At 42.8% G+C, this 25,216-nt stretch overlaps 1 protein-coding gene across 12 annotated transcripts in view; it reads right to left on the bottom strand.

Annotated features, from left to right (window-relative positions):
• Positions 1 to 25,216, bottom strand: part of LOC135577041 (transcription factor RFX3-like) — a 181,976-nt gene that overhangs the window by 14,241 nt on the left and 142,519 nt on the right. For all 12 annotated transcript variants that reach the window (XM_065044674.1, XM_065044676.1, XM_065044679.1 and 9 more), the window contains 5 exons: positions 22,455 to 22,570; positions 21,860 to 22,014; positions 3,837 to 3,934; positions 3,398 to 3,547; positions 1,238 to 1,446 (listed from right to left, as the gene is read on the bottom strand). In XM_065044674.1, coding sequence (XP_064900746.1) covers positions 1,238 to 1,446; positions 3,398 to 3,547; positions 3,837 to 3,934; positions 21,860 to 22,014; positions 22,455 to 22,570 — 728 coding nt within the window. The remainder of the gene's footprint in view (positions 1 to 1,237; positions 1,447 to 3,397; positions 3,548 to 3,836; positions 3,935 to 21,859; positions 22,015 to 22,454; positions 22,571 to 25,216) is intronic.

Below are 25,216 nucleotides of genomic sequence, written 5' to 3' on the forward strand. Positions count from 1 at the left end.
TTTAATTGGTATGATTTTTAAACTTGTAAAAACTTAAATAAGTTTGTGTATACCTTATAATAGAAAAATGGACATTGTGGATGAAAACATTCATTTGATATCCTCAGAAAGCAGATGCTACAATGTACCATTTTGAATAAACCCTAGCTTTACTATGCTAATTGATACAGTAGTAGATCACATGGAGTATTTGTCTTGATGTTCTTTTTACACATTAAAAAGATATTTTGTTTTCCCTAAATAATAAAAATAGAAGCCATGGTATTTTAATAAATAGTATTAAGAACATTTTCTTTAAAATTGTATAATTATTCAATCCAAAATTTTTCATAGCATGTTTCCAAATCAAGATAAAACTCAGGCCTCATTACACTTGCACAAGGCCTTTAAAATAATAAAATAATATACAAGGCAATGTGCAATTGCAGCCCAGAAGGCCAATTGTATCTTGGGCTGCTTAAAAAGAAGTGTGTCCAGCAGGTCAAGGGAGGTGGTTCTGCGCCTCTACTGCACTTTGGTGAGACTCTACCTGGAGTATTGTGCACAGCTCTGGAGCCCTCGGTACAGGAAAGACATGGACCTGTTGGAGAAGGTCCAGAGGAGGGCCACCAAGATGATCAGAGGGCTAAAACACCTCTCCTATGAGGAAAGGCTGAGAGAATTGGGGTTGTTCAGCCTGGAGAAACAAAGGCTCTGGGGACACCTTATTGCAGCCTTTCAGTACTTAAAAGGGGCCTATAAGAAAGATGGGGACAGACTTTTTAGCAGGGCCTCTTGCAATAGGACAAGGGGTAATGGGTTTAAAATAAAAGAGGAGAGATTCAGGCTAGACATGAGGAAGAAATTTTTTACAATGAGGATGGTAAAACACTGGAACAGGTTGCCCAGAGAGGTGGTAGGTGCCCCATCCCTGGAAACATTCAAGGCCAGGCTGGACAGGGCTCTGAGCAACCTGATCTAGTTGAAGATGTCTCTGCTCATTGCAGGGGGGTTGGACTGGATGACCTTTGAAGGTCCCTTCCAACTTCCAGCCCAAACTATTCTATGATTCTATGATCATTTAATCCACTGCTGAGTTGCACATAGTTCTGTGTTTAATGTTAACAACACTCAACTTTCAGAGATGGGGGGGCGGAACTTGGGAACTGTTGTCTAATATTTTGTCAACATTATTACAGCATACGGTTCAGCAAATAATAAAACAGCTGAAATAATTCAGAAGACTATTAAGAACTACCTGTAGAAAGACCATTTTAAAAGAAATTGCCGTGCTGCTTTAGGAAAGCTGGGTCTTCCTTCATATGGTTTCAGTGCTTGCATCATTACATTATCAAGCCAGGCAGCCCACTGCTCCAGAGTGCTCTGCTGCTGAAGAGTCATCTTGAAATCTGTTTCTAGTCTTTGAACCATATTGTCATCACACTGACACACCCAGGAAGCTTGTTCCTGTTACAACACATGACAAACATGAAAGTAAAACACAAAATATAAATTATCCTTAAGGACTGAACAATTAAATGAAAAGGATTAAATACTTATTAGGCAAACTAATTAACATTTTTATTTTCATGTTTCTTTCAATATTGTTGGAAGAAAATGAGAATAAGGAACCCAAAGTAAAAAAATGGGCATCAAATAAAGCACATACACAAAAAATACAATGGAAAAACCACAAATACATTGCAATGTTCCATATTAATTTTCATGAAAGAATTTTCAACTTCCCGTATTCATAATTTTTCTAGTAAAATTTCAGGAATTGTCAGGCTTGGGACTACAGGAACAAGTATTGGAAAGGGCAGTAAAATGGAAGTTGAGAGAGTAAGAAATAAAGTAGAACCAAGAAATCAAAGTACCATGGTTCCTAGTGCTTTGAAGGATTTAAGACCAAATACAATTTCTGTTACATTTTTTAATCACCACACTTAAAAAGAGCTTTGTTTTATAGGCAAAAAGGATTGTTGTGTTTATCCATAGTCTGCAATATATTACACATTGCTTAATGAGTAATATCAATAGCACACAATTGGACAAACATAGTACATGTACAACAATGAGCAACTCAGTATTATCATGGAATGTGATGATTAAATAAGACTAGTAGGACACTTCTGTTAAATGGAATTTAGAGAAAACCAATATCAATATAGGCCATATTCTTAAACACTAGCTATCACATGCCAAGTTAATATCTCAACATTCATAGACCCTATATCTTACTACAGAACTGTAGTGGCAGAGCCCCCCCCCCGCCCCGGGGGGATGAGGTTGTCCGCCAGCCTGGCTGAGAGGTGAATCCAGAGACAAAAGAAACTAAAGGAGCACTATTAGAAGGTAATAATGAGTGAGCAATCGCCGGACACAGGCTTGCAGAGCATGTGGACAGTACATGCAGCCTATCACGTTATTGTATAGCACGAGTTACAACCAATGACATTGTTGTAAGGCGCGTGGACAGGGCAGCTTTGCTATAAAGCTAGCCTGGTCCGACAATAAAGTGAACTCTCTGAACATCACATTGGTGTGTCAGGTTCCGTGTTTCGCATGGAAAAAGCAACACAGAACAATGTTTAATATACCATATACTGGGTCATACACTAAATCTTAGGTAGTTTATACATCATTATGCAATATAATTATATCTGTGTTAAATTTTATTTGTTCAAAGGTCTATTCAACAAACAAAAAGAATTTAACTGTTGCTGCTGAACTTCTGTTAAAATAAAATATGTTAAAATGTTTGTTCATGAAAGCAGAGAAATGTATGACTACCAGTAATCTGGGACATGTCAGTTACCTGAGAAAAAGGAGAAAAAAATGTTTCTTCTAAGGAGAAGAAAGAGGTAAAAGGGAAACTTTCTCTAAACCTAATGAAAAATAATAAATTGATGTTTTACAGATAACTGGAAACTCGTTCTAACCAGTTACTTAGGAAAGGTTGGAAATGTAAACACAAACAATTAAAGAAAATATATAATGATATTGTCTTTGAAATAAAAATAAATGTAATGAAACAATCTTTACCAAAAATAGTGCTGTATGATCAATATTCTGTATGATCAGAAGCTATGCTACTATCCAAGATTTCATCTTCAGGCATTGTTCATGCTGTTCATTCTAAGAACACATGTACTTTACACTTTCATCTGCATTAAATAAAAATTGTCAGAATGCATGGTCTGAAAGATAAGAAGCCTTCAGAGAAAATAGAAATAGATAATGGTTCTGAGGTTTTATTTTCCTTACAGCCAAAGTGCAAGCTGGAAAGTTTCAACGGAATCACTGAATGTATTACAATCAGCAGAATGTTCCCACTTTATTCTGATAGAATAATAAGAAGTAACAACAAAAAATTCAAATTTGGGGGAAATAAAAGTGTTTTTAAAGACACAGGTACCTGTACATTGGCAAAATCAACACGGTTGAGGTCACTGAGCATCTGGTTGATCTGAGAAGTGTTTTGAAGCACAGCTCGAGCTGCCTGAGCCAGGTGATTAAGAGATGTGTATCTTCTCAAAGTCTGGGCAAAGGCACTTACAGCGGCAACCTATGAAGAAATCAATTTATCTTAACACATTGTAATATCAAAAGGTCTTCTGTTTCATCTATTTTAATTTTAAATTTGCTGTGTTAATTTATGAGTCCTCAGATATTGCAATTCACAAATAATGAAACAGTTTTTCCTATTAATTTATTTGGCAAAAAAAAAAAGTTATTTCCAATACCATGTTTCATGTTTGAAGTTCAATCTAAATATGACATTTAACATAAAAGTTAAAATGACATCTAGTGTACAACTGCAAAAACTGAAGAAAATGGCAGAAAACTTTGTTTACCTTGGTTTGTATCATTCTCTGCGGAATATTGTTCATGGCACTGGAAAGCCAACCTTCAAGGCTTTTTGCAAAATTGCGAATGGCTTGGGTCAAGGCACCTAAATATTTAAGAACAAAAATAAAATGTAAAAGATGGCAAGGTGCATCTCTTGAAACCTTTTGCATCCTCAGTATTTAAATATTCCACACTGAGATCTGCTGCATTTATTGACTCAGAGACTTATCCAGTCTAAGTTCGGATTCCTTCCAATACAAGAAGGATGTTGATAAACTGGAGCAAGAGAGCCACTGACATAGTCCTGGAGCACATATCTTATGTGGAGAGGCTGAAAGAACTAGGTTTGCTCAGCCTGGAAAAGAGAAAGTTATGGAGGGACCTAATAGAAGTGTTTCAATACAGACAAGGTATCGAGAAGACCGAGTCAGATTGTTTATAATGATGTATGGCAGGAGGGTGATACACAGCAAGCATAAACTGAAAAAAGAGATGACCTGACTTGATAGGAGAAGGTTTTTCACCTTAAGGACAGCTAAGTGGTACGAATTAATTGCCCTTTGTTGGACTCTCTCCAGTATGTCCATGTCTCTCTTGCACTGGGGAGTCCAGAACTGGACACTGGACTCCAGGTGTGGCATCACCAGTGCTGAGTAGAGGGGAAGGATCACCTTCCTCAACCTGCTGGCAGTGAAGCCCAGGATACCATTAGCCTTCGTTGTAGCAAGGGCACATTGCCCGATCACGTTCAACTCGGTGTCCACCAGGACCCATAAGTCCTTTTCTGCAAAGCTACTTTCCAGCTGGCTGGACCCCTGGCATGTACCTATGCATGGGGTTGTTCCTCCCCAAGGGCAGGACTTGTCACTTTCCCTTGTTGAACTGCGTGAGGATCCCATCAGCCCATTTCTCCATCTTGTCAAGATCCCTCTGGATGGCAGCACAACCCTGTGATGTATCAGTCACTCTTCCTTGTTTTGTGTCATCAGCCAACTTGCTGAGAGTATGCTCTGCCCAGATCACTAATGAAGAAGTTGAACAGTATTGACCCCTGGGGTACACCACTATTTACTGGCCTACAACTAGACTTTGTGCCATCTTTGAGGATGGAGGACTGCTAGGGAGAGACAGGATCCACATGACCGAGTGGGGCACGAACACCTTTGCCAACAGGCTGTCCAACCTGGTAAAGAGAGCTTTACACTAGGAATAATGGGGAAGGGATGACCAACAGTCAAGTGAGGAAGTCATAGACTGGATGGGCAAGTAAATGATGTGGGGTAAACAAGAAGGACCTCACAAACAACAAAACCGGGTTGAAAGTGGACGGCTTCAAGCATGTGCACATAACTAAGGAAGTGTCAGGAGTTCCGCATTACGGGAAAGCTTTCGCGCCCTTTGGAGGAAACTGGTATGCCTGGTATGCTATTAATTATATCAACTTACTTATATTACTTACTTTTTCTTCTACTCTTTCAATCATGGACTTGAAACTGAGCAGTGATGTTGGGAGTGTGTGGTTTATTGCAGTTCATTAAATTTTGCCTGAGTTTATAGCTCAAACGTGTGAAGCAGAGGATTATGTTTGGTTTACCCTATTTATATGTTAAATTCTCCAAAGACCAATGGATGTGCTTCAGGTGGTCTTAAATGGGGCATCTCCTTGTAGCTGCTGCTTCTGCTATCAATTATATCAACTCTGGGTTCTAGTACCTAATCTATGAACAAAGAGTCTATTCCATATACAGAGCCTAGGATATATGCTTGAAGGAAGCTATCCTATTAAAAAAGAGAAAGAAGCAAGTACTAAACCTGTGGTGGGAATGGAAAGTGTTCTATGACTATTAACATGGATATTCTTTTATTCTCCTTTTATGGCCATGTGTTAGCCTGATTCTAACACAACCCTCAACCCCTCCCAAGAAATCATTTACACATCAAAACAGCAGCTAGGGCCAGTTATCGAGAGGGAAAGGAAAACATGAGTTGGTTGGTTAAGAAGACTGGGACTGTGATTCAATAAGCAGGAAAGGGTTCTGGTCTTAGATAAAGAGCTGGTGGAAGTGACTGGAAAGGCAAGAGCCAAGAACCAGTAGGTGGAAAGAAGAAAGTATGGTGGTAGACATACAAATCCAACAGAGTAAAAATGCATGGTTGTCTGGGAAAAAGAACTTTAAAAACCAAAACAAAAATAAAACCACTGCCCAGATAAACAGCCCAGAAAAGTTGTCTCTATAGAGGCGACGATGCCTATATGATTTTCCTGATACAACTGCTAACGATTTCATTTGTAGATAGTACCTTAAAAGGAGATGGAAGGAGGAACTGGCTGACACAACATAACTTGTAGTGCTATTTCATCCACCAGTAAACTGTTTTAGTATGATGGTTGATAATTTACCATAGAAAAATGTAGGTTGTAAGGGATCTCCAGAGGTGATCTAGTCCAACCCTCTGCTCAAAGAATGTCTAATTAGATCAGGTTGCTCAGGAATTTGTCCCATCAAGTCGTGTACACCTCCAAGGACAGAAGTTCCACACCCTTTCTGGGCAACCTGTTCCTGTATTTGACCACCTTCATTGAAAAAAAGTATTTTCCTAATATCTAATCAGAACTTCCCATATTCCAATGTGCGTTCATTGCTTCCTGTCCTATTGCTGTGCGACTCTGAGAAGTGTCTGGCTCTATCTTCTCTGTATCCTCCCATCAGGTAGAGAGCAAAAAGGTATCCCCTGAGCCTTCTCCAAGCTGAACAGGCCTAGTTCTCTCAGCCTCTCCTCATGTCATGTTCTCCAGCCCCCTGACCATCTTGGTGGTCCTCTGCTGGACTCGCTCCAGTAAGTTCCATGTCTCTCTTGTATCAGGGAGCCGAAAACTGGACACAGGACTCCAGATACAGTCTCACCTGTGCTAAACAGAGGGTAAGGATCACTTCCCTTAACCTGCTGGCTACATCCTTGATAATAGAGCCCAGGATGCATTTGTCCTTCTTTGCTGCAAGGACCAGTGGATGGAAAGAAGAAAGTATGGTGGTAGACACACAAATCTAACAAAGAACCAAAATGCTGCTGGCTCATATTCAACTTGCTTTCCACCAGGACTCCCAGGTTCTTCTCTGCAAAGTTACTTTGTAGACAGTCAGCTCCTCAGTCTATTTTTTTGCATGGGGTTATGGGGTTATTCCATCCCAGATGCAAGAATTGGCATTTATCCATGTTAAACTTAATAAGGATCCCATCAGTCCATTTCTCTGGCCTTTCCAGGTCCCTCTGACTTGCAGCATATTGAGTGCCCCCCCCCCCGGTTTGGTGTCATCTGCAAACTTGCTGAGAGTGCATTCTGTCCCATCATCCAGGTCACTAATGAAGACCTTAAACAGTATTGGTCCCAGTACTGATCCCTGAGAGACCTCACTAGTTACTGGCCCACAGCTGGACTTTGCACCACAGATCACAACTCCTTGAGCCCAGCAGTCTAGGCTATTTTCCAGCCACCTTATCATTCACTTATCCAGCTCATATCTGAACAATTTGGTGATAAAGAGATTATGGGAGACTGTGTCAGAGGCCTTTCTTCAGTCAAAGTATACAACATCCATTGCCTCCCCTTGTCCACAGTGCCAGTCACCTCGTCATAGAAAGCAATGAGTTTGGTCAGGCATGATTTGCCCTTGGTAAATCCCTGTTGGCTGCTCTCAGTCACCTTCTTGTCCTTCATGTATTTACAAATAGCTTCCAGGAAGCTTTGTTCCATAACCTTTCTAGAGACTGAGGTGAGGCTGACTGGCCTGTAGTTTCCAGTATACTCCTTTTTGTCCCTGAAGATGGGTGTGATATGACTTTTTCCATTCAGCATGAACTTCCCCCAGTTGCTGTGACCTTTTGAGGATGATAGAGAGCTGCCTTGCAATTACATCAGTCAGCTCCTTCAGCATCCTTGGATGCATCCCATCTGGTCCCATGAGCTTGTGTACATCTAAAAGGTTTAAGTGCTCCTTAACTGCATCTTCATAGATACAGGAGATTATTATTTCTAGCAAGCTCTAGCAGTTCTAGCAGGCTCTGTCAGCTGTTCTTGATTAAAGAGGGCATTGAGCTTTTGTTCCAGCTGACTCCTGATTAGGGACAGTCAAGCACCCTTTCAGCAAATACTAGGGAGTGACCTATGTAAGTGCCAGTCTAGAGCAGAATCAGCAGTTTGTAGTGAATGGGGTCTAGTAATTTTACTCAGGATGGTGTCTGTATCCTCAACAATGGTGGGGACGTGTTACATGACATGGTCCCCAGCAGCTGTTAGAGCAACTGTCCCTGGAATGTCAGAGGCCTTGGCCTAGATGGAGCTCCAGAAGGATACAGTTCTGTAGGTCTCAGGATGTAGGATGTGCCTGGGGTTTTGCTGATACTGGGGCAGCAGAAGATAGTCTTATAGTCTGCAGGTGGTGTGCGCTTGTTGAGGATCTGTGTTGCCAAGTAAAGGAGCTATGGGAGGAGGTCAGCAGACTGCACAGCATAAGAGATGATGAGAAACAGATGAACTGGTTCTCCTCTGGAATCCTGTAGCTTCGAGAGCCTGAACTCCCAACTGCACTGAAGGAGAAGCAGGAGCAGTTTGTGCTTATTGGCTTGGGAAGTGGAGACTCCCATGATGAGGGTGGAAGCTTGTAACTTCTGGCACAAAGAGGAAGGCTCCTTTTCCACCTGAAGATTTGCAACTACAAAATAGAATCAGTGACCTCACAGAAGATGAGGAGCTGGGAGGTCTGTCAAACAAAGCATCTGTGCTGGTGGAACCTGGGTCATGCAGTAATGAATAACTGACTCCTAAGGGGAACGGAGACTCCCATGTGCTGATTTGATCAATTGTTTAGGGAGGTTTGCTTGCTGAGGGCTTGGGTGTGGGATACTATTGAAAAACTCCTAAGGCTTCTCTGACCCTCAGGCTATTAATCTCTGCTGCTCTTCCATGTGAGCACCAATGATACTGCCAAGGGAGACAGACCTACCTGGAAAGCGTCAAGTGTGGCTATATGACTCTGAGGGCAATGGTCAAGGACATGGGTGCCTTGGTGATGTTATTCTTGATCTTCCTGGTGAGGGGAAAGAGCTTGAGGATGAGTGGATGGATCCTGCAGGTCAACAATTGGGTGTCTGTCTGGTGTTGGCAGCAAGCTTTTAATTTTTTTAGAGAATCACAGAATGGCAGAGGTTTGAAGGGACCTGCGGAGGTGCTCTTGTCCATACCCCTGCTCAAGCAGGGACACCTAAAGCCAGTTGCCCGGGAACACATCCAGATGGCTTTTGAATATCTCCAAGGAGTGAGACTCCACAATCTCTCTGGGCAACCTGTTCTAGTGCTCAGTCACTGTCACAGTGAAAAAGTGTTTCCTGATGTTCAGATGGAACCTCCTGTATTTCGGTTTGTCCCTATTGCCTCTTGTCCTGTCACTAGGCACCACTGAAAAGAACCTGGCTCAATCTTTTATGCACCTTCCCTTCATGTACATTCCTATTCATGTACATTGGTAAGATCCCCCTCACCCCAAGCCTTCTCTTCCCTAGGCTCCTCTACCTCTACCAAAAACTTGCCACATAAAGCCAATACAGATCTTCTTCAGGCAACTGGAATAAGCCTCATGTTCACAGGCCCTGGTTCTCATGAGAGACTTGAAGAACCCCAATATCTGCTAGAGGGACAAAAACGCAGGGCACAGGCAACCCAGGAGGACAGTTAAGCAGTACAACTGGTTGCCCAGAGAGGTTTGTGTAGTTTCCGTCCTTAGACATTTTCAAGACCTGACTGGTTAAAGCCCTGAGCAAACTCATCCAAATTCAGCATTGACCATGCTTTGAGCAGGAGGTTGGACTAGAGACCTTCTGAGGTGCCTTCCAACCTGAATTATTCTTTGATTCTATATTATGTAACAATGATTTAGTTTCTAATTTAACAAACAGAACTGACCACTTCACCTAAGTTTCTTGAAAGTGTCTTATGATCAGCAGTGAAAATTCTTTTTGGCATTCCTACAGGTAGGTACATCGATAATTGCAACAACTTTTTCCTGTCTCCTGAAAACTTCCATCATGAATTTTCTGCCTTCAATTTTTCCCTAAGTGCTTTTGCTTTGAAAGAGCAAAACCCTGCACGAAATGGCAATTATTGCAATACTGCAGTTTCCTCAAGTAAGCTCGAAGTACCCTGAACCATTGCCAACATGCTGTTTATTTTAGTTCTGAAGAACAAAATACAATGTGCAGTGTTCAAAGACAGTATCAATAAGCAATATATGAATGTGTTTAACTAACAGAAGGTAGGATTGCTCTTACTGCTGTGAAATCTTGGTGGCAGAGAACGAATGCTGCCACATTAACGAAAAAGAAAAAAACTAGAAAAGGGGAATCATGTTATCTTTAAATGTTTTTTGTTTATGTGGTGTTTGTTTTCTACTATGTCTAAGAAGAAACAGTCCAAATAAAGACTGAATTTTGTTTATGAGGAAAAACACCATGTTTGGTAGAGTAAGAATTAATGGTGAATGGAAGTCACCTGATATGAGAAATGCCCTTTTTCAACCTGAGCAACCGATGAATCCTGTAATTAAGAACTTCTGCTAGCAAAGTTAGCAAAATTGCTTAAAAAGAAAGAAATATTTTATTTTTCACAGCATCCTTTTCTTCAAATTTGTAATGATAACTAGTTTATGTAACTCCCCCCAAATGTGGATGCTCATCTGAAATTTAATTTGGATTTATAAAACTTCATATTAGCTCTATGGAACAGAGTTTTTTGGTTTTTTTGGTTGGTTGGTTGGTGTTTGTTTGGGTTTTTTTTGGTTGGTTTGTTTGTTTTTTCCTTCTTTCTTGAGGTTTCCAGGCAAAAGAGCAATGCTCTTTTGCACTGTCAATCATCTAACCCGCTTATGCTACTACATAAACATTGTTTGTATCACTTACTAATTAACTAAGCATTCACTCGTTAAATTATTACCCGTGGGATAAGAAAAAGAAAAGTCAGTATAAGGAATACTGTAAATAATGGGTCAACGATGTTTAGTTCTTTAAGGATTTTTTTTTTTTTTTTTTTTTTTTCTGGACAAATGCTGTGTAAAACGCCTAAGATCTTTTTCACCCCACTGTATTACAGGATGATCTGTTTTAAAAACTAAGTGTGGAAAGAAGCAGCTCAGTGTCATCCTGATTAAAAAAAAAAAAAAAAAAAAAGCTATGAAGAAAGAGGAATTCTAAATTCTGAAGAAATAATATTCCCTTTTTCTAGCTAAACACTATATTATTAGACGAAAATGATGTATGGAGTGATCACAAATTTCTAATGAGTTCTGAAAATGATACATTAAATTAAAAAATGTTGTTGTCCTCTGTCCTGTAAATAGTGGTTAACATACCCAGCCATTATCAAAAGCCTAAGCACCTACATGCTCCAAACATTCTTCAAGTTGATCTGGCTATCATCAAAACCATCAAAAACCTCTTCCAGAGAATCTTAAGAACAATCTGGTGCAAAATAAATGGCCTAAGTTCATTCTGATTGTAAAGTGTTACTAAACACACACTAAATGATGTAGCAAAAAAAGTTACGAGGAGAACATTTATTTTTGGATAGGCATTCAACAAGCTTTGGTTCACATCTGAAATCTCTCTCCTACACAAATTTCACAAATAACAAGATTTTTGCAGTCTTTCCGGTACTTGTAATTGCTGAAATTGAGAAATACAATGTGAAAAATATGTTGAACATAACTTCTCTGTCTGGAATATAGGAACTCCCAAACAAGTTGGTTACTCTTGATCCTGTCACTTGCAAAGAGATAAAAAGGCCATTTTTAGGGAAAAGGATCTATTGCCACTAAAACACAGTGGCTCTTTTGCTAGAATCATTAGATAGTAATCAACTTTACTCCCGGCTCAAGTATAGAGTGGTTGACTTCTTTTTAAACAAAGAAATGTGGCTTTTTCCTACACAGTAGTTTTTTCATTCATTTTTGTGGGCACTAAAAAGTTTTCACGAACATGTCAACTGGCCAAATTTTACTTAGAGCTTGTTTTTAAAAAGTTTTTTCCTCACTGTTAATTTCTTTTATGGTAATATTTATTAGTAAGTTATGTGACAGAGTAGGTTTGGGGGATTATCCCCCCCCCCCCCCCAAAAAAAAAAAAAAAATACTGAAAGTCAGGAAAAGAAAAAAAAAAAGATTAAACTCAAATAAATAAAATTATCAGTTTACATCCTTACTAAATTAAACACATTCCCCCCCCCCCCCCCCTTTTTTTTTTTTGCCAGCTGATGTTGGTACCTTTCTGATTTTCCAGGAAAAATGAAAACTGCCTATGATGGGGTATTTCCACAAAGCAGTACTTACAAATATGTTCCCGAGTTGCTTCTTACAGTATAGCTGACAGAGACAGCCAACAGGTGCGGCACTTTGCTCAGAAGAGGGACAGAAACTTTGCAGAGAACAGAATCCATGTCCTGAGCAATGGTGTTAATGTATTACAGGGCACCACCTCCAGCCGTTGGAACAATTATCCCTATAATGTCAGAGGCCGCAATCCAGACCAAGCTCCTGAGGGAGGATGCAACTCTCAGAGTACAGCAAGTGGCTGGGGTCTCTCACTGAGGCTGGGACAGAGGGAGACATTTTCCTTGCCTGCAGGACATGTGCAGTGGTACGGGATCTGTGTTGCCAAGGAGGTTCAAGAAAAGGTCAGCAGACTGTGCGATATCAGAGATGGTGAGAAAGAGATCAACCTGATCTTTTTCCGAGACCCTGCAGCCTGAGCCCTCAGCTGTATTGAGGGAGGATCAGGTGGTCTGTGCTTATTGGGCTAGGAAATGGCGAAGGCTGGAAGCTTGTGACTTCCGGCAACAGGAAGAAGGCTCCTGCTCCACCTGCATATCTCCAACTAAAGAACAGGTTCAGTACCCTCGCAGTGTTGAGGGTCTGGGAACTCCATCCAGTGAAGCATCTGAGCTAGCTAAGTCTGAGCCATGCAGCAGCACCAGAAGGAAGTGGCAAGTGATAACAGTAGGAGACTCCATGCTGTAGGGGATGGGGGCCCACATCTGCCGACCTGACCTGCTGTCTTGGGAGGTTTACTGCTTGCTGGGAGTGGGATCTGGGATGCTGTGGAGGTACTGCCAAGGTTTGTCCAGCCCTCGGACTATTACTCCTTGCAAATCTTCATGTGGGCACCAACAGTACTGCCAGAGGAGATCTGGAGCATATCAAGCGTGACTACATGCATCTGGAGGCAATGGCCAAGAGCATGATGGCCCAAGTAGTGTTCTCCTTCCAGTGAGAAGCAAGGGCTTGAGGAGGAATGGAAGGATCCTGTGGGTCAACAGTTGGTTGCCCAGCTGGCGATGACAATTGGTATTTGTAATTTATGGCCATGGGGACCCTTCTTTGAGGATTGAAGACTGCTGGAGAGAGGTGGGATCCACCTGACCAAGTGGGGCAAAACCATCTTTACCAACAGGCTGGCCAACCTGATGAGGATAATGGGGGAGGGAGATGATGACCCACAATCAAGGGAGGGAGTGGTGAAATGAGTTGGCAAGCGAAGGATGCAGGGTGTTATGGAAAAGAGGGAGCTTGTAATCAGCAAAAGAGGGCCGAAGGGGAGATGCTCTGCTGGACGCAATTCTTACAAACAATGAGGCTTTTTTTTATGATTCTTACAGACTGGTTGGCGATGTGAAGGTTAGGGGGCAGCCTGGACTGCATTGACCATGAGATGGTGGAGTTGAGAATCCTGAGAGGAGGGAACAAGGCAAATGGCAGGATCGCAACTCCAAACTTCAGGAGAGCAGACTTTGGCCTGTGGAGGGACCTACTTGGAAGAATCCCATGTGAGGCAGTCCTAGAGAGCAGAGGGGGTCTAGGAGACCTGTTTGATATTCAGGGATCACCTCCTCCAAGCTCAAGAACGGTCCATCACAATGAGCAGGAAATCAAGCAAAGGTGAAGGGTCTGCATGGACGAACAAGGAGATCCTGACTAAAATCAAGCATGAAAACGAAGCATACAGGAGCTGGAAAAAGGGGCAAGTGATCCAGGAGGAATGCAGCGGCACTGTCCAAGTGTGCAGAGATGGGGTTAGGGAAGCCAAAGCCCACCTGGAGCTGAAACTGGCGAGGGATGTGAAGGGCGACATTAAGGGTTTCTACAGGTACATCAGCAGCAAAATGAAGACCAGAGAAAATGTGGGCCTGCTGCTGAATGGGGCAGGGAACCTGATGAGAAAAGGACATGGGAAAGGCCAAGGTACTAAATGCCTTCTACGCCTGAGTCTTTTCTGGTAAGGATTGCCTTCAGGAATCCCAGGCTTCTGAGACCAGAGGGAAAGTCTGCAGCAAGGAAGAATTCTCCTCAATAGAGGAGGACCCAGTTAGGGAAACATTTAAACAAATTGGACATGCACAAGTCCATGGGACCTGATGGGATGCACCCATGAGTGCTGAGGGAGCTGGCTGATGTCATTACAAGGCCACTCTCAATTATCTTTGAACGGTCATGGTGATCAGGGGAGGTTCCTGAGGACTGGAAGAAAGCAAATGACACTCCAGTCTTCAAGAAGGGCAAGGAGGAGGATCTGGGGAACTACAGGCTGGTCAGCCTCACCTCTGTTCCTGGGAAGATGACGGAGAAAATAATCCTGGAAGCCATTTCCAAAGAAGGTGCCTGGTAGGAATCAGCATGGATTTAGGAATGGGAAATCATGCCTGACCAATATGATAAGCTTTCTGCAATGAGTCAACTAGCTTAGTGGATGAGGGGAGAGCAGCGGCTGCTGTTTATCTTGACTTTAGCAAGGCTTTCGACACTGTCTCTCATAACATCCTCATAGACAAGCTGACAAAATACAGGTTAGATAAGTGGACAGCAAGGTGGACTGAAAACTGGCTGAACTGCCAGGCCCAGACAGTTGTGATCAGAAGCATAAAGTCTAGCTGGAGGCCAGCCTCTAGTGGTGTCCCCCAGGGTTGATCCTCGGGCCAATACTGTTTAACAACTTCATTAATGACCTGGACAATGTGACAGAGTGCACCCTCAGCAAGTTTGCAGAGGACACAGAATTGGGAGAAGTGGTCGGTAGACCAGATGGCTGTTGTGCCATTCAGAGGGACCTTGACAGGCTGGAGAAATGGGCGGAAAGGAACCTCATGCAGTCCAACAAAAGGAAATGTCAAGTCCTGACCCTGGGGAGGAATAACACGATGCACCAGTACAGGCTAGGGTCTGGCTGGCTGGAAAGCAGCTTTGCGGAGAAAGACACGGGAGTCCTGGTGGGCAACAAGTTGAATGTGAGCCAGTAATGTGCCCTTGCAGCAAAGGAGGCCAATGGTATCCTGAGCTGCATTAGGAACAGTGTTGACAGGAGGTTGAGGGAGGTGATAATTTCTCTCTACTCAGCACTGGCGAGGCCACACCTGGAGTACTGTGTCCAGTTCTGGTCTCCCCGGTACAAGAAAGACATGGACATGCTGTAGCAAGTTCAGTGAAGAGCCACTGCAGTGATGAAAGGATCGGAGCATCTCCCGTAGGAGGAGATGCTGAGAGAGCTGGGATAGAATCACAGAATCATAGAATTGTTTAGGTTGGAAAAGACCTTTAAGATCATCGAGTCCAACCGTTAACCTAACACTGCCAAGTTCACCACTAAACCTAAGTGCCACATCTACACGTCTTTTAAATACTTCTGGGGATGGTGACTCAGGATTGTTTAGGCTGGAAAAGAGAAGGCTCAGAAGGGATCTTATCAGTGTGTCTAAATATGGGATGGGAGGGTGTATTGAAGATGGAGCCAAACTCTTCTCAGTGGTGCTCAGTGACAGGACAAGAGGGAATGGGCACAAACTGAAACATAGGAACTTCCGTTTGAACTTAAGAAAAATCTTTTTTACTCTAAGGGTTGTCAAACACTGGACCAGGTTGCCCAGAGAGTTTATGGAGTCTCCATCCTTGGAGATATTCAAAACCTGACTGGACAATGTCCTGAGCAACTTGCTCTGGTTGATCCTGATTTGAGTGGGGGTTGGGAGGGGGTTTGGACTAGACAATTGCCAGAGATCCCTTCCAACCTCAACTACTCAAGTATTCTATGGTTCTGTGATTACACTTGAAGTCATCATTGCAGAAGGTGTCATTTACAGTATCAAAAAAAGCTTTTCTAGCTACAAGAATAGCTGAGACTCTATGTCTTAAAATATTAATCCAACTTTATAAAGCAATTATTGTTTGGTCCACAGAAAGGATATAAAACTTGTTTTTACAAGGATTATACTGGACTGTAAAGAGGAAATTTATTGTTAATATTTAACACAACGTACAAAACATGCAATAAATGTCTTAGGAAGAAATTTAAACTACAGGCACCACTTCCAGGAAGATCAACCTGAACTTTGCAACTGATAAGATGTTAAAGCAGGGGGGATCCCAGACACCAAACTGGGAGGGATGCAGGAATTGATAGAACTATACAAATTGATGAAGGGATTTGCAGGGGGAAGGGGAAGCAGGGAGAAACAAAGAGGAGGGATAGACAGAAAGGGGGATAAAACAGGCCAGTCAGTACGCTTGTCTGGCTGAGCCCTGCGCCTGATCACCACAGTCTGTCCTATTTTCTTTTATCTACTTTTAAAATCTTTTGTTAACTATTACTCTGCTTAATCTCACTCTCTGTCCTCTGTGTACGTGTGCTGCAAGGAACAGGTGCCAGCTGCTGGTGAGACCTGTGTGTGTGAGAGTGAAATTTGGTGCCCAGCTACTGGAGTCAGACTGGGGGGCATAGGCACCCCAGGGTCTGTGGTGTCAGCTACAGGAGTGCCTGAGGGTCCTAGCATCAGTAGTTGGAGGGGCCATAGCTCTCTGGATCATCATCACTGAATCATCATATGGTTTGGGATGGAAGGTACCTTTAAAGGTCCAACCTCCCCCTGCTGTGGGCCAGGGACACCTTTCACTAGATCAGGTTGCTCCTAATGCAAACCCCAGGATGCGGTTTGCCCTCTAGGCTGCCAGGGTACACTACTGACTCATATTGAGCCTGCTGTCAACCAGCACCCACAGATCCCTTTCTGCAGGGCTGCTCTCCAGCCACTCCTAACCCTAACCTTCTCCCAATTTATACTTGTGCCCAGCGTTACTCTGCCACAGGTGCAGAATCTGGCATTTCGACTTGTTAAATTTCATGCCATTGATGATTGCCCAACGCTCCCATCTAGATCCCTCTTCAAGGCCTCTTGACCCTCAAGAGAGTCAACAGTACCTCCCAATTTGGTATCGCCAGCAAACTTGCTAATGGTGCATCTAGATAATTTATAAAAATATTGAACAGAACTGGCCCTAGAACTGAGCCCTGAGGAACACCACTGGTGACTAGTCACCAGCCAGATGTAGCCCCATTCTCTACAACCCTTTGAGCCCTGCCCTTCAGCCAGTTCTTCACCCAGCACACCATGAACCTGCTCATCTCATGGGATACTGTGAGGGACAGTATCAAAAGCCTTACTAAAATCCAGAAAGACTGCCTTCCCTTCATCCACTAGGTGGGTGACCTTATTATAGAAGGATATCAAATTAGTTAGACAGGAATTTCCCTTTGTGAACCCATGTTGACTGTGCCTGATGATTGCATTGTTCTTTAAATGCCTTTCAGTAGCACCCAGTATGATCTTCTCCATAATTTTTCCAGGAACTGAGGTTAGACTAACAGGTCTGTAGTTTCCTGGGTCTTCTCTCACGCCCTTCTTGTAAATTGGAATAACACTGGTTAGCTTCCAATCAGCAATTACCTCCCCAGACTCCCAAGACCTTTGGTAGACGATTGAGAGGAGTCCTGCCATAACATCTTCTAGCTTCTTCAGTACTCTGGAATGAATCCCATCAGGCCCCATGGACTTGTGAACATTCAGCTGATACAGCTGGCCCCTTACAAATTCAGTGTCCACAAATGGAAAGTCACTGTTCCCACACTCATGGTTCTTTGACTCGGGGGACTGGGCAGCCCAAGGTCTATCAGTATTCCTAAAGACTGAGCAGAAAAAGCACTGAATGTCTCCGCTTTTTCTTCATCCCTATTAGCCAGGTGACCATCTTCAACAAGTATCAGTCCAATGTTTTCCTTAGACCTGCTCTTGCTATCAACGTACTTAAAAGAGCCCTTCTTGTTATCTGACACAACACTGAGCAGTTTCAACTCTAACTGAGCTTTGGCCTTTCATGTCTTCCGCCTGCATATATGAACCACAGCTCTGTAATCTTCCTGCGAAGCCTGACCTTGCTTCCAGAGATCATACCATTTCTTTTTCATCTTGAGCTCCACGAGGAGTTGCCTGTTCAGCCAAGCTGGTCTTCCGCCCGGATTGCTTGACTTTTGACACAAGGGGATTGCCTTCTACTGTGCTTCTAAAAGGTGGTTCTTAAACACTGACCAGCACTCATGGTCTCAGGGGACACTGCTAAACAGCTTCCTGAGTAGCTTAAAGTTTGCTCTCTTGAACTCCAGCATAGCAACTCTGCTCACCTTTTTTCTCATTGCACCGAAAACTTTAAACTCACCGTGGCCAAGACAGCCAGCCACCTGCCATCACACCTCCCACGAGTCCTTCTCTTTTCACAGGCAACAAGTCTAGGAGGGCATCTTTCCTAGTTGGCTCACTGAGTACTTGTGACAAGAAGTTATCTCCTACAAACTTCAAGAACTTCCAAGCCCTGCTCACCACAACAGTATGATATTCCCAGTTGATGCCTGTGAAGCTGGAATTTCACAGAATCACAGAATGTTAGGGATTGGAAGGGACCTCGAAAGATCATCTAGTTCAATCCCCCTGCCGGAGCAGGAACACCTAGATGAGGTTACACAGGAAGGCGTCCAGGCGGGTTTTGAATGTCTCCAGAGTAGGGGACTCCACGACCTCCCTGGGCAGCCTGTTTCAGTGTTCTGTCACCCTTACTGAGAAGAAGTTTCTTCTCAAGTTTAAGTGGAACCTCTTGTGTTCCAGTTTGAACCCATTACCCCTTGTCCTACCATTGGTTGTCACTGAGAAGAGCCTGGCTCCATCCTCGTGACACTCACCCTTTATATATCTGTAAACATTAGTGAGGTCACCCCTCAGTCTCCTCTTCTCCAAGCTAAAGAGACCCAGCTCCCTCAGCCTTTCCTCATAAGGGAGATGCTCCACTCCCTTATTCATCTTTGTTGCCCATAAAGACAAGGGCTACCGATCAAGAGATTTCTCCTAATTGCCTATAGAATAACTCATTAGTGCTATCATCCTGGCTGGGCGATCGGTAGTAGACATCCACAACATCATCTCCTTTGTTTTCCATCCCCCTAATCCTCACCCAGAGGCTCTCCACCACATCACTGCTAACTGTAAGGGCTGTACAATCAAACCACTCCCTTACATACAGTGTAACACCTCCACCTCGCCTGTCCTATCCCTTGTGAACAGCCTTGTGGGCCTCCTCTGGACCCACTCTAACAGAACTGGATGCCCCAGAGCTGGATGCAGTACTCCAGGTGGGGTCTCACGAGAGCGGAACAGAGGAGGAGAATTGACCTGCTGGTCACGCTTCCCTTTATGCAGCCCAGGGTGCAATTGGCTTTCTGGACTGCAAGTGCACATCGCTGGCTCATGTCCAGTCTTTCATCCACCAGTACCCCAAGTCCTTCTCTGTAGAGCTTATCTCCATCCATTCATCCCCAGTCTGGGGTTTGCCCCGAACCAGGTGCAGGACCTTGCACTGGACCTTTTTTAACTTCATATGGTTTGCATGGGCCCATTCCTCAAGCCTGTCAAGGTCCCTCTGGAGGCAGGCCCTTCCTTCAAGCAAATCCACTGCATCACTCAGCTTGATGTCATCTGCAAACTTGCTGAGGTTGCACTCATTCCCACTTATGTCGTTGATTGAAGATATCAAACAGTACTGGTCCCAATACGGATCCTTGAGGGACACCACTCGTCCCTGGTTTCCACTTGGACACTGAGCCATTGACTGTAACTCTTCAGATGTGGCCATCCAGCCAGTTCCTTATCCATCTAACAGAACATCCACCAAATCCGTATCTCTCCAATTCCGTAACCAGAATGTTATGGGGGCCTCTATCAAAAGCCTTACAGAAGTCCAGGTAGATGCAATCTGCATCTCTTCCTTTGTCCACTGATGCAGTCACTCTATTGTAGAAAGCCACTAGATTAGCCAGGCATGATTTGCCCTTGGTGAAGCCATGCTGGCTGTCTCGAATCACCTCCCTGTCATCTGTATGCCTCAGCATATCTTTCAGGAGGATTTGTTCCATGATCTTATTGGGTACAGAGGTGAGGCTCATTTTTACCCTTTTTAAAAATTGACTTGATGTTTCCCTTTTTACCAGTCACTGGGGATGTAGTCTGACTGCCATGACTTTTCAAATATAATGGATAGTGGCTCGACAACTACATGAGACAATTCCCTCAGGACCCTGGCATGCATCTCATCAGGTCTCATGGTCTTGTCTATGCTCAGGTTCTGTAGGTGATCTCGAACATGATTTTCTCCTGTGATGGGAGGAACTTTATTCCCCCAGTCTCTGCCTTGACGTTCTAGGTCTTGAGAGATGTGGGAAGATTGCCAGTGTCAGGGTGATTCAAGTACCCCAGGAGGATTGGAACCCTTGAGCATGTTGCTTCCTGTAGGTGAAGTAAGAATGCTTCTTTGACATCCTCCTCTTGATCAAGTGGCCTGTAGTAAACACCAGCCATGAGGTTTCCTTTGTTTACTTTTCCCTTATTTTTACCCATAAGCTTTCAACGTGTTCATCGCTGTTTTTCAAAGACAGCTCTGTGCAGTCAATCCATTCTTTTACATAGAGGGCAACCCCCCCCCTTCCTTGCCTGTGCTTTCTGAACAATTTATAGCCATCGGTTGCAGATCTCCAGTCATGTGATTCATCCCATCATATTTTAGTGAAAGCGATTAAATCATAGCTTTCCAGGTACACAGTGACTTCCATCTTTTCCTGTTTGTTACCCATGCTGCATGCATTGCTATAGAGGCACTTTAGTGCCTTGCCACCTTTTTGGAGGAACGCAGCATAATTCCTTTGAGGCATTTCACAGGTGTATATTATATTTTATGTATATATGTGCTTTTAATTTCTTTTTAATATTTAAAACAGCATACAAAACATGCAATAAATGTTTTCGGAAGGAATTAGTCCTTCCTGGAAACCAATTTAAAATCATTTACTACCAAGCAACCATAAAAAAAATATCATGCTTGAGTAATGATGTATACTATAAAATTAGCTTTGAAAAGAAAGCTTTATTCCTGATAATGGTCAATTGGCCATAATACTAGAATTGACTGATGAGTCCTTCATACTGGAAAAAGAACAGAAAGCATAATAAACTGGAATAATAAACAAGACTTAAAATATTTGACAGTGTTATGTTGGTTTAATAGGTATCAAAACTGGTAAGGTTTTAGCAGCCACTGATAATACATAAATGTTTAATTATCAAAAAATAAAGTGAGAAAGCATATACATTTTGGTTTTTTAACAACTAGAACTTTTATATATAAAACTTAAACTAAGGCCTACTGAAATCAGTGGAAAGACTGTCTGACATTAATGGACTTAGGCTCAGGGCCAATGTGCATTCACAACTGTCAGGTAGACAAAAGCCAGTATATAAAGGAAGGCATTTTTATCTTAAAATTAATAAATACTGAGAATCTGCAGTGACAAAAGCGTATTCCATAGGGAAATATATACTTAAAACTTCTAGAGACTTTCCTAAATGCAGTGAAATATTCACTCTCCTTTACTTTAATTATAGTGCTTGCATCAACTCCAGTACACCTTCCTAATCAACAGAATTAAGGAAAGATGACACACACTAAGTTTACATCCTCCAAATCATTCCCAAAAGTTTCACATGAGGCACAAAAAATGACCACATAAACCAAACCAAAACAAAACAAAATACAGTCTTATGAGATGTTATCTGTGTTTAACTTACTAGGAATAGGTCTAAGGACATCAGGAATGAGAATCTCCACCAAAGCCTGGTACATCACATGGTCACAATTACCCATCCATTTCAGAATAGACTCATTTTTGCACAGAGTAATCAGTTTTCCTTTTGGAAGTCGACTTTCTATTTCACTCAGATTGCTGGTGTGAATAAATGTAACAAATGAAAATGCATTTACATACAAATAAGTACAATGGACTTTGAAACTGATTATTTAATAAAAAGTTCATAAATGTCTCTGTTGGAAAAATGGCCTCCAAAGTTCTGCTCCAGCCCATAAATTATGCACAGGTATGATAAAAATGGTCCTTGCAATTTAAACAAACCAGACAGCATATTGTGAAAAGATACTTTGACTTTAGTCATCAGAACAAAGGAAAAAACAGAAGATGCATACAATCATTTCAAGCCTGCAGCTTGACATAGACCGATAGCCTGTATGTCAAACGGAAGACAACAAAAAAACTACTGATGTCAGAAAAGGTTCTTAGCCTATATGTAAAACTCAGATTTTCTTTGATTTGACTCATGCTGTTATATTATGATGGTGAATAGTAACCAAAAAGAGACATTTACTGACCTCAGTTCAATAATAGCTGTGTCGTCAGTTGGAGCAGAGGGAGAATAGCGCCAGAAAGTTTGCCACAATTTTTCTATGAGGCTAAACTGAAGATTCACAACAACATCGACTATTGCCTAAAAAAATATAAAACAAGTGCAGATAGCCTTCTACCTCATCCCCCGTCCTGCCTCATCTCCTCCCAGGGGCATAGCTCCCCCCTGGTCATTTTGCAGAAAAAAAAAATAATAAAATGTATGATTATAACTAAAAATATAATATGCTTTTAAATAACTTTTTAGCAACAATTTTTCCCACTGTCCATACTAGTGTGGACAGAGACTCAGATCAGGCCAAGTGCAAATACAAGGAAGCCTCCAGAGAAGAGCCTAAGCACATATATAAGGTGAATTCACCTAAACAGAAATTTTAACACTATTACAAACACAAAGGAAACCTGCTATTTTGTGTATTTTGTTTTACTTCATTGCATATTTTAAAGCACCATCAACAATAATTTTAAAACACATTATTCAACATGAAATCATAGGATCATAAAACCATTTAGGTTGGAAAATACCTTTAAGATCATCAAGTCCAACCATTACCAGGCACTGCCAAGTCCATCACTAAACCATGCCCCTAAGAACCACATCTACACGTCTTTTAAACACCTGCAGGGATGGTGACTCCACCACTTCCCCGGGCAGTCTCTTCCAATGCCGGACAACCCTTTCTGTGAAGAATTTTTTCCCAATACCCAATCTAAACCTCCCATTGTGCAACTTGAGGCCATTTCCTCTTGTCCTATCGCTTATTACTTGGGAAAAGAGACTGACACCCATCTCGCTACAACCTCCTTTCAGGTAGTTGTAGAGAGTGATAAGATCTCCCCTCAGCCTCCTTTTCTCCAGGCTAAACAGCCCCAGTTCCCTCAGCTGCTCCTCATAAGACTTTGCTCCAGACCCTTCACCAGCTTCACTGCCCTTTTTTGGACACATTCCAATACCTCAATGTCCTTCTTGTAATGAGGGGCCCAAAACTCAACACAGTATTTGAGATGTGGCCTGATCAGTGCCGAGTATAGGGGGACATTTGCTTCCTAGTCCTGCTAGCAACACTATTGCTGATAGAAGCCAGGATGCTCTTGGTCTTCTTTGTCACCTGGGCGCACTGGGACACAGCAACCCTGGCTGTACATACAGACTGGGGGATGAGATGTTGGAAAGCAGCTCTGCAAAGAAGGATCTGGGCCTTCTGGTCGACAGCAAGTTGAACAGGAGCCAACAGTGTGCCCGGGCAGCCAAGAGAGCCAACCGTGTCTTGGGGTGCATCAAACATAGTATTGCCAGCCGCTCAAAGGAGATGATTGTCCCACTCTACTCTGCACTGATATGGCCTCACGCGGAGTACTGCATGCAGTTCTGGGAGCCACAGTATAAAAAAAGATATTAAGCTACTAGAGAGTGTCCAAAAGAGTTGGTGAAGTTGGTGAAGTGTTTGGAGAGGAAGCCGTTTGAGGAACGTCTAAATTATTCACTTGTTTTTTTCAGCCTGGAGAAGAGGAGACTAAGAGGAGTCCTCATCATGGTCTACAGCTTCCTCACAAAGGGAGTAGGACGGGCAGGTGCCAAACTCTTCTCTTTAGAGACCAATGACAGTACCCGAGGGAATGGCAAGAAGGTGTGCCAGGAGAGGTTTAGGCTAGACATTAGGAAAAGGTTTTTCACCCAGAGGGTGGTAGAGCACTGGAACAAGCTCCCCAGGGGGCAGTCACGGCCCCAAGCCTGACAGTATTCAAGAGGAGAGTGGACAATGCCCTCAGACACATGGTGTGAACTGTGGGGCAGTCATATGCAGGGACAGGAGTTGGACTCGATGATCCTTGTGGGTCCCTTCCAACTCAGGACACTCTATGATTCCATGAATCCACTGCTGGCTCATATTCAGGCACTTGTCAAGAAACAACCCCAGGTCCTTTTCCACTAGGTAGTTTTCTAGCCACTCTTCCCCAAGCCTGTCATGTTGCATGGGGTTGTTGTGACCCATTGATCCAGCCTGTCCAGATCCCTCTGTAGTGCCTTCCTACCCTCAAGAAGATCAACACTCCCACCCAATTTGGCATCATCTGCAAACTTACTGAGGGTGCATTTGATCCCCTCATCCAGATCATCGATAAAGATATTAAACAGAACTGGCCCAAATACTGAGCCCTGGGGAACACCAGTTGTGACTGGCTGCCAACTGGATTTAGCTCCATTCACCACAACTCTTTGGGACAGTCCATCCAGCCAGTTTTTTACCCAGTGAAGCACACACCCATTCAAGGCATGAGCAGCCAGTTTCTCCAGGGGAATGCTGTGGGAAATGGTGTTAAAGGCTTTACTAAAGTCTAGGTAGACAACATCCACAGCCTTTCCCTCATCTACTAAGCAGGTCACCTTGTCATAGAAGGAGATCAGGCTGGTCGAGCAGCACCCGCCTTTCATAAACCCATGCTGACTGGACCTGATCGAATATGGCTTTAAGTTCTTAAAAAACCTGCTTCTTTAAAACTTGAAGGAAAAAGTGAGTTTGATTTCAACATGAACATCAGAAATAATAATTCAGTTTGATTTAAACTCCTACAAACAAAAGCAAAAGTCTGTATATGTGTTATCTAAAGTTCAGTTTATCTAAAATTCTCAAAACCTACACATGATTACATTCCAATATTGGTATTCTTTTACATGTTATTTACTTTCCCTCTAAAGAGAGAAATTCCAGAGAAGTCTTTTTTTACA

Source organism: Columba livia, chromosome W (assembly GCF_036013475.1).
Source record: "Columba livia isolate bColLiv1 breed racing homer chromosome W, bColLiv1.pat.W.v2, whole genome shotgun sequence".
NCBI lineage: Eukaryota > Metazoa > Chordata > Aves > Columbiformes > Columbidae > Columba > Columba livia.